Source organism: Mastomys coucha, unplaced genomic scaffold (assembly GCF_008632895.1).
Source record: "Mastomys coucha isolate ucsf_1 unplaced genomic scaffold, UCSF_Mcou_1 pScaffold9, whole genome shotgun sequence".
In the NCBI taxonomy this organism is placed as follows: domain Eukaryota; kingdom Metazoa; phylum Chordata; class Mammalia; order Rodentia; family Muridae; genus Mastomys; species Mastomys coucha.
This window is the reverse complement of record NW_022196915.1, coordinates 81624231-81635098: the sequence shown is the minus strand read 5'-3', so window position 1 is coordinate 81635098 and position 10868 is coordinate 81624231. Positions and strand designations below refer to the sequence as shown.

General features: G+C 32.3%; 1 protein-coding gene across 1 annotated transcript in view; it reads left to right on the top strand.

The window, feature by feature from the left end:
- Positions 1-10868, top strand: part of Klhl1 (kelch like family member 1) — a 375629-nt gene that overhangs the window by 276399 nt on the left and 88362 nt on the right. The window contains exon 6 of the mRNA XM_031361505.1: positions 4928-5114. Within this exon, the coding sequence (XP_031217365.1) occupies positions 4928-5114 (187 nt within the window). The remainder of the gene's footprint in view (positions 1-4927; positions 5115-10868) is intronic.

Below are 10868 nucleotides of genomic sequence, written 5' to 3'. Positions count from 1 at the left end.
GGGGAAACTGGGAAGGGAGAAATTTACATGTAAATAAAGAAAATATCTAATAAAAAATAATAAAAAAACTGCTTTAACTTTGTCATATATGTCTAGTGTATTTTCTGCATTTATTTTCAATCAGTTATAGAAGTTATTGCTTTTATTTCTGTCTTGATTCACTTTTCATTCACTACTTTTTATTTGGTAGAGAGTTGTTCAGTTTCAATGAGTTTATCATCTGTAAACAATGGTGATCTGATAAAATGTTGGGTGTTATTTCAATTTTCTTATATCTGTTGAGATTTTCTTTATTACCAAGAATGTCACTAACTTTGGCAAAAGTCCCATGGGATGCTGAAAAGAAGTTATATCCTTTTGTTTGGGTGAAATTTTCTATAAATAATTTTTTTATTTGATTCATAACATCTGTTAGTTCTAGCATTTTTCTGTTTAGGTTTAGTTTGAATATCTGTTCCATTGCTGAGAGTGGTGTACTAAAGTCTTATACTATCAGTGTGTGAAGAGCAATATGAGATTAAACTACAATAGTTCTTTTACACACGTGTCCCTTCTACTTGGTGCTTAGAAATTAAGAATTGAAATGTCATATTTGTATATTTTCCTTTGATGAGGATGCAATGATCTTCCCAATCTCTTTTTGATTAGTTTTGACTTGAAGTCTATTTTCTTCAATACTAAAATTGTCACACCAGCTTATTTCTGAGGTCCATTTGCTTTGAAAATATTTTTCAACCTTTTATCCTGAGAAAAATTTACCCTGAGGGGAAAATAACATCTACTCTTCATGTTGAGGTGTGTTTTTTGATACAGCAGAAGATGGATCCTATTTTGCATTCAATCTGTATGTCTGTGCCTTTTTTTGTTGATTAATTGAGAACACTGATGTTCAGGGATAACTATCATTGATTCTGGTCTTATTTATTATTGTTGTTTTGTTGTTGTTATTGTTTATGGTAGTAATGGTAGTGGTAGTGGTAGTGAGGGATGTGTGTGTGTGTGTGTGTGCATGCTTGTGTATACTTCCATTCTTTTGCTCATATGTGAAATTTATTCTTTGTGGTTTTATAATTGTAGTTACTTTCTTTAGGTTGAAGTATTCTTTCGAATACTCTCTGTAGGGCTATATTTGTAGAGTGACATATATTGATTAAATTTGGTTTTATTATGGAATGTCTCATTTTATCCATCTATAGTGATTAAAAGATTTTCTGCTTTATACTCTGAGATGGGATTTGTGGTGTCTTAGATTCTGTATCACAACTGTTTATGGCTTTTAAAGAATCTATTTAGAAGTCAGGCTAAAATAATAAGAAATATATAAAACTATGTCATTTTTGTGGTTAAATATGACATAGTTTTATAAATATAATAACTCAATGACAAAGTGTTACTGCTGCTTTGATCTATATTCAGCTCAGCTATTTCTTTAAGTATTTACTCAACATTATTCTCTAGATTACCATGAATTCATGAACATATGAAAGATATGGATATGATTAATACACTTTATAGAAATTCTACTAGCTTTCTGCCCTTTAAAATTATATTTTAATTATTAATATTTATTGAAGATTTAAAAAATATATAACTGGTAGTTTAAGGAAAGAAAGAGGCTCCCAGGACCTAATGGAGATGACATTATCTGAAATATCGAACAAAGGGGAAAGAGAACCTGTAGAGACCATATCCAGAAGTTAGGCATGGCCCCTAGTTGAGGGATGGGGTCACCCACCCATCTCCAAAACTTTTTAACCCATACCCATCTCTAAAACTTTAACACATACTTGCTCCTGTCTAAAGAAAATAGAGGAACAAATAGTGGAAGAGATACCGAAGGAAAGGCCATCCAGAGACTGTCCCACCTGGGGATCCATCGCATTCACAGACACCAAACTCGGACACTATGGCTGATGTCAAGAAGTACTTGCTGATAGGAAGATCCTGATATAGTTGTCCCCTGAGAGTCTCTCATAGAGCTTGGCCAATACAAATTTGGATGTTTGAAGCCAACCTTCAGACTGAGCTTTTGGAGGAGTTACGGGAAGGACTGAAGGAGATGACTGGTTTTGTTATCCTGTAGGAAGAACAACAATATCAACCAACCAGACTCCCTAGAGCCCCCAGGGACTAAGCCACAACCAAAAAGTACACATGGAGGGACTTATGGCTCCAGCTGCATATGGAGCAGAGGCCTGCCTTATCTGGCATCAATAGGTGGGGAGGCCCTTGGTCCTGTGAAGGATTAATTATCCAGGTTAGGGAATTGCTAGGGCAGTGAGGCTGGAATGGGTGTGTGTGTGTATTTGGGGCACTCTCATAGAAGCAGGGGGAGGGGGAGAAGATAGGGGCTTTGCAGAGGGTAAACCAGGATAGGGGATAGCATTTGAAGTGTTTATAGCAGCCTTATGTATAAGAACCAGAAGCTGGAAAGAACCCAGATGTCCTTCAACAGATGAATGGATACAAAAAAAATGTGATACATTTACACAATGGAGTACTACTCAGCTATTAAAAACAAAAAATTCAGGAAATTATTAGGCAAATGGATGGAACTTGAAATATCATCCTAAGTGAGGTAACCCAATCACAAAAGAACACATATGATATACACTCACTGAAAAGTGGATATTAGCCCAGAAGTTTGAAATTCCCAACATACAATTCACAGACCACATGAAGCTCAAGAAGAAGGAAGACCAAAGTGTGGAACTATGCTTTTTAAGAAGCTATAGTTGTCAATAACTCTTCACCCAAGGTAGAGGCTTTATGCCTACCTCTCCTCTCCATACAGAGACCTATTATGGTTTGAATTGCATGGGGATTGTGCATGTCATCATAACCAGTAAAAGGCACTATGCTCAATTGCCATGCTATGTTTAGAAGACACTATTTTATTATGTCCATCTACTATCTCTATTTCCTAGATTCCTTCCACATTATCTTCATTCGGTTATTTTTGGTATAATACAGATGTCCCAGTTAAGTCAATTTACTCTCTTATTATATGTACCTGGACTGGTTACCTGTATCTCAGTTAATAATCATTGATTGCAAATAGAAGTATCTCAGATAAAGTGTTAAGGGATGAATTAATCTGTAGATATAAAATATCCATAAATCAGATGAAACAAAGGGTTTGTCTTTCTGTGTATGTGTTTCCTTACTTAAGATGTCTGATTCAAAAAAGTAAAAAAATAATAAAAAAGATGACTGATTCAAGCTTTAGCCATTTGACTGTGAAATTCATAATTGAAATAAAATCATAACATTGAGTAAGGTGGAAGTTGTAATTAAAATGTTTCCCAAATAATAATTTCCAAAGACAGATGAGTGAAACATAGAAATATATGAGATCTTCAAAGATAACTTTTAAAAATTTGTTCTCAAATTATTTAAAAGAATAGAAAACAGTAAAAACATCTTTATTTTTAGAAGGCAATAGTACCTTGATCCCATACCCAGAATATGAACCATGAGAAAAAGAATATTTCATTCTAATATATTTGATAAAATGTGGACTAAAATATTTCTAACAAAACACAAGTTTAATTAAATAATGCATTAAGAATATCATCTACCAGTTTTATTGCTAACATACAGGAATAGTTCAACAAAGGTACATAAACAAATATATTTCACTACATAAACAGATTTGAAGATATAAATCATATGATCAACTCATGGGATGCAGTAAAAAACTTCTACACAATTCAATATTGCTTCATCTTAAATGTTCTAAAGAATATAGGTATACTAGAGCCAAATATATTTATAATAATAATAATTCACTTTAAGTGATAGTTCAGATAATAAATATTTTCAAATATCTATGAGTGTATTGATCAAAGTTGAACTCAGTGATGTTCATTTTTATTATAAGACATCTCTGTATAATGCAAAAACTTATAAATATTTTCTTACTTTAATATTAGACTATATATACTTTAATAAGACATGCATATTTTATTATTTTTAATTATGAAAATATATAATGTGGTTTAATATTTTCAAGTTAAATATATTAAGTGGTACAAAGGAACATTATGAGTATTTTCAAAAATGCCTAAACAAAAACATCAAACTGAATATCATCAAAAATTTTGTCCAATTCACATAATCATATATATTTACTTAGATTTGACAAGCTGTTGTAGGAAGTAAATGTTTCTATTATGTAATACATACTATTATGTTAATGCATTATACAGGACACAAAATTAAGAAAATTGGAAACACTTCAATAACTATCATCTATAAGTATTTTTAAAGTTAAATTTGAACTTACTAAATATTTGCTATTCAACAATTATTTTGAAATAAAATTTGGAAACTACATGCATGTAAACAGAAGACTTTTATCTACATGCAACATTAAAAATACCAAGAAAATGACAGTAGAGAGTATTATTTATTGAAATTAATTTAAAGATGTATTTTAATTGTCATAAACTATTACAATAATTTTTTCTGTAGGGTAGTAATGCCACTCATATACAGCTTTTAAAGCTTAATACTTAACAAATTGAGCTTGCATTTATTAAAATATTTCTTACTATTAATTGGCATTTTATTAAAAATAAGAGCATACAAATATTTATAAACTAAAATTAATCAATTCTAATTAGCTAGAAGTCACATTAATGTCACGAATTTTAGATTCACTCTTTTAATATTAACAACATTTTACAATTATATCAAAATTGGAAGATTAATTTAAGGAATCAATTTATTAACCACAATAATCCCACATTTAAATATTTTGGTTCCAATGTGAATATTTCAAAGGAAAAATAGGAAAGATTGCTATCCTGTGTTCCAAATGTAAGAGTAATGGTAAATGAATTAAGCTTCTAATGTCAATACATACAGCATATACTCACCTATTTAGCATATACTATTAACAGTGACTGTGTATTATTCACAGATACTGGCTGACCTTGAAAACCATGCACTATTCAAGAATGATTTGGAATGTCAAAAACTGATTCTGGAAGCAATGAAATACCATCTATTGCCCGAAAGAAGAACTTTAATGCAAAGCCCAAGAACTAAGCCCAGAAAATCTACAGTTGGAACTCTTTATGCAGTGGGGGGAATGGATAATAACAAAGGTATGTGAATCTAGCTCTCCATTAACCCATACCCTGTGTTGTATCATGACTCAATTTGAATAATGTAAGTTGTAAAAACTAACAACATTTACACATAGTTAAACTAAAACAAAGTAATTAAAAAATATGGAAAACTTTAAAACTGTATTTTGTATTCATAATCTGTAGTCTCTTCTATGTCTTCATAATATTTATTTATTATATTTGAAATTAAAATAGAATTTAAATGATATGCTTGCAAACCATGAACTAGATGTTGAGCACATAAGAATGATACTTCATTTCTATGCCAAAAAATGCATTATGAGAAGATAGAGGTTCTATGAGTGCAGTGATGAAGCAACTTTACTCCTGAAGAGCTGAGCATCTTACACTGAAGACAGAAAAATGGATAGATAAGAACTAATTAGTGTATTGACAGTGGAAATAGTAAATTCTGAATTTAATTTTATGTCTCAGTAATTTCCTGGTTTGTTTAAAAAACAATATTTACACTTAAAGAATTTGTTGTATACGTTTTATAAAAATATGAAATATGAATACAATGGTTTTCGTTACCTCCTTATTTTACACACAAGACACATACATACACATATGTACATTCATGCTTTGGCACACACACACAGGATATTACAGGCAAATTGGGTATACTCAACTGAATGAATGCGATTTACTGTTTTTAAACAGTATATTTCACAATGAAAATTTACCATGTGTGATCAATTGTAGATTTAAATATTCAGAGGACAAATGTTGTAAGCATTAAATAATAAATAAATATTACCAAATCATAACTGTACTTTCAAAACAAAAAAGGAGTGTTAATTTGAATTTTTAGCTATTTAATAGCTGATACTCTTTAAATAATTTCTGCAGAATACTTAATGACATTATAATATTCTCTCTGTAATTTTTCTGTTTGCCACTCAAACACTGATCTGACCATAAAAAAAATCAATGAAAACTATTTTTATACCTGTTTCATTTGTTTACTTATATTTTACACTCCTGATTTCTTTAAAAATATTAACATTTTCACTGGTGAATACTGTGGCATTAGTATAGTTGCTACAAGATTGAATAATATGAGAATATGTACTCTGTCAGGTGAAATTGTTTGTGAGAATTTGATTTTTTCTAGCCTGAAACTAGTCTTTTTTAAAATGAAGAAATTCACCAGATGTTAAACTTTCCCTGGGGATCTTAATTCTCTTTATTTTATAATTATGAATAACCATTCACATATCATCATACTTATCTCAACATCATGACACATTTAGAAAAGGTACTCTGCACACTATCTAATGAAAAATCTGAACAAAATTCACCATCAAACCCTTTGATCTACAATGGTGTTAAACCTACATGATATTCCTGGGAAATGGTGGTTCAGCCTCTGGGAGTAACCCATCGTACTTTGATTTGAGTTCCAATCCTGAAGTTCGAACCCATACTTGGAACTTCTTGGGTGCTCAAGAAATTGATACTGTATGTTCAATTTGACTTAGAGAGTAAAACCAAAAAAATAAATGTCTAAATAAAACAGAAACAAGACAATATAAAACTACCATAAATCGACACCTATAGTATGTCATCACATTCTGTTATAGCCATAGATCAGGTGCTTCCTGAGCCATCATCAAAGGAAACAGAAAGTGTGTAAGAGCCAGAGTGGATGGAAGATGCTATGAAAACATAGCTCTCTAAATAAACATGGTCAAAGCTCATATGATTTCAAAGAGACTGACCGTGGAGTACACAGGGATGGCCCATTGAATCCAAATGGAAGGAGCTGTGGTGAGAAAGTGGAAGGAATAGAGGGATGGGAGACTTTTACTAGGATATATTATATGAGGGAAAAAATCTCTTTCAATAAAAGGAACACACGCACATATATACGTATATAATAGATAGATAGATAGATAGATAGATAGATAGATAGATAGATAGATAGATACATAGATACATAGATGCACAGATACAAAGATGCATAGATACATAGATGATAGATTATCAACAGTGTTATAGCATATTCTTGATTATATCAGAAGTACATTAGAAGCCAAGTGTTTAAGTATTAAGGATTGTTAATATACTTTAGCCATAGAGAACTTATATATTACATATAGTGAGTGAATACAGAAAAAGAAATCAAAGAATATTAATTTTATATAATAAAACCTCTGGAAGAGCTCAATGAGAGAAGACACCCCTGACCCTTGAGAGACTTGAGGCCTCAGGGGATAGGGAGACCTGGTGAGATGTGGGATGATGTGGGGTTGTCGGGATATCCTCTTGGGGACAGGAGGAGGAGGAATGTGATGAGGAACTGTCAGAAGGCAAAACAGGAAGTGGATAATGACTGGACTGTAAAAAAGATTAAAAATAATTTTCTTTTCTTTTCTTTTTATTTTTTATTAGATATTTTCTTTACGTACATTTCAAATGATATCCCTTTTCCCGGTTTCCCCTCTGAAAAAAATCCCCTATTCCCTGCCCCCTCCCCTGCTCACCAACTCACCATCTCCCACTTCCTGGCCCTGGAATTCAACCTACATTGGCTCATAGAGCCTTCCCCGACCAAGGGCCTCTCCTCCTATTGATGAACAACTAGGCCATCCTCTGCTACATATGCAACTGGAGCCATGAATCTCACCATGTATATTCTTTTTTTTTTTTTTTTTTTTTTTTTTTTTTGGTTTTTCGAGACAGGGTTTCTCTGTGTTGCCCTGGCTGTCCTGGAACTCACTCTGTAGACCAGGCTGGCCTCGAACTCAGAAATCCGCCTGCCTCTGCCTCCCAAGTGCTGGGATTAAAGGCGTGCGCCACCACCGCCCGGCTCACCATGTATATTCTTTGGTTGGTGGTTTAGTCCCTGGGAGCTCTGAGGGTACTAGTTACTTCATATTGTTGTTCCTCCTAAAAGGCTGCAAACCCTTTCAGCTCCTTGGGTCCTTTCTCTAGCTCCTTCACTGGGGACCTTGTGCTCAGTCCAATGGATGACTGTGAGTCTCTACTTCTGTTTTAGTCGGCCACTGGCAGAGCCTCTCAGGAGACAGCTGTATCAGGCTCCTGACAGCCAGCACTTGCTGCCTGGCATCCACAATAGTGTCTGGACTTGATGATTGAATATGGGAAGGATTCCCAGGTGGGGCAGTCTCTGGATTGTCCTTCTTTCAGTCTCTGCACCATAGTTTTGTCTCTGCAACTCCTTCCATGGGTATGTTGTTCCCCCTTTTAAGAAGGATCGAAATATCCACATTTTGGTCTCCTTCTTCTTGAGTTTCTTGTGGTTTGTGGATTGTATCTTGGATATTCCAAGCTTCTAGGCTAATATCCACTTATCAGTGAGTGCATACCATGTATGTTCCTTTGTGATAAAAGAAAGAAATATAAATATTGAATAGGAAATAAAGAAATTCTGAGGATTTATATACTGCTTCAGCTCTCTCAAGTATTCTCTGCAACATATTAGTTTTTGCTATCTGTAAAGAGATATTGTCTTTGTTTTTTTGTTTGTTTGTTTTGTTTTGTTTTTGTTTTTTTTTTAATATGTGTTAACTTTCCTTGAAAGTTAGCAGGGCAAAAGCAGTAAATATATAAAAACATATGAAGTAGTAGACTGAGAGATTAGTTTTCTTAAAATACAGGAAAAAATCATAATTTACTTTTCAGGGCTTATTTAAAGATCCATTCACCATTTCATTATGGATGTTTATATGCCATATTAAATCTGTAACTTCTAAACATGGCTGCCCAACTGGCATTTTCTGACTTCCTTAACTGACAGAATTCAAGTTTGTCAATAACCTCTGTCAATATGCTGATAGGTGTTATGTAGATATTGTGAATATGCAAACATTGCCCTAATCCATTTATAATGATGGACATTATGTACACTTTTTATGTAGAAAGTGGGCTGTGAAGTAGGAACTGCATTTGTCCTGTGACACACATGACTATAATTACTCTTTTAAAGAAACTACCAAATTTATCAATTAAAACATTGAAAACAAATTGTTTTAAAGTTACTGGATGGGAAATATAATTGAGTGAATATAATGCCTAATTACTTAACCTAACTATATTCTCGGTAGTTCTTTTCAGCTATAGTATAAAAATGCCAGGTATTGGTTTAATATTCTTATGGAATAGAAAGATAATACTGATGATAAAGATAGATGTATAGATTTGAAGTAACACCATAGGAAGACAATGATCTGTTTAAGAAATGAGAGGTATTGGAACTGATTTATAAAAGAATAACTAATATTAACTAGTGATGAAAATCATAAAGTATATAAGGCCTAATAGCTTCTCTTCTGCTTGGAAATTCTGAAAATCTTTTCCAAAGAGGTGATACTCTCCTAGAGACACTATCATTAAAATCAGAGAGTGATGTATGCTTGATGTCCCTTAAAATCTCCAAGCCCTGTAATCTCAACAGATTATTCTAATTCTGTTGAAGAAGAATGATCAGCTGAGATACAATAAATAAAAGCAAAAGGTAACATTGCCATGCAGCTCTCTCTCTCTCTCTCTCTCTCTCTCTCTCTCTCTCTCTCTCTCTCTCTGTGTGTGTGTGTGTGTGTGTATGTTTACTACAAATGTAGGTACCTTAGCAGTAACTTGAAAGACCCTTCTTATTATATTATGTAATAAAGCCAGATAGGCTAGTAAATTTGAACATAAGTATATAAAGATCCTATAAAATAATAACAGTGTTATTCAGGAAAGATAGGAGGTAATAAATTGTTCATGAAAGTGACATTCATATGCACATGAGGATGCCAAAAATGCCTTGGAAGAAAATTATAATACCATTCAAGAATGAAAACCCAAATAAAAGAATTAAATAATAAATATAAATTTGCAGCATGCTGTGCAGGTGTTTCATTGTGATGATTATGATAAAATAAAGGAACTTAATTTGCAAAGCAAGTGTTACCACTGAAATATTTTCCCTGACACTTGCTATGTTTTGGAATATGATGTTTCCAAGAAACCTCTTTTGTTGCAAGATTAATTCCTAGATGTTTTCCTCACTAGATAGAACATTTGTTAATATAGATAAGGTGAGAAAGTAAAGTTACTGAGGAAAACTGTATGAATGTGTCTGTAGTTTTGACCTCTGCTCTGTTTTCCAGTTCTATAAGATGAATACGTTTGTTCTGTTCTTATCATTTATTTGACAGAGCCAAATTGTGAAATGATGAAATAAAATAAAATTGTCATTCTTTTGACTCGTTTAACTGACATATTTTGTTATGAGATAACAAGGAGAAAGCTTGCATGTTGCTTCTCACTAAAAATCTTGAAAAACATATCAGTAAGAATGAAATAATTTTAGCATGGTTTAAATAATGTAAATATAATTGCTATATTCATTAATACTTATTAAATATAAAATATAAGATGGCATATAACATTAAACATAAATTTAAAAATGTAATAATAACTGCACAGAAGTATGTAAATAATATCAGCAACCAAAATAAACAGAATTTTAAAATCTATTGATACATTGTATGAGTAAACTCCCTACATTTTCAATAATAATATATTTATTAGAAACAATACAGTACTTCAAATATTTTTAAAAACCTGTCTTAAAGGTAAAGACATAATTGCTTACATGGAAGTATAGTATTATCACCATCTGAGGTATTTGCATGCTCATTTAAGATGTTACATAATATTTGATAGAAAACATTTTCCATAATTCTTTATTAGTTATATTTCCATGAGTTTACT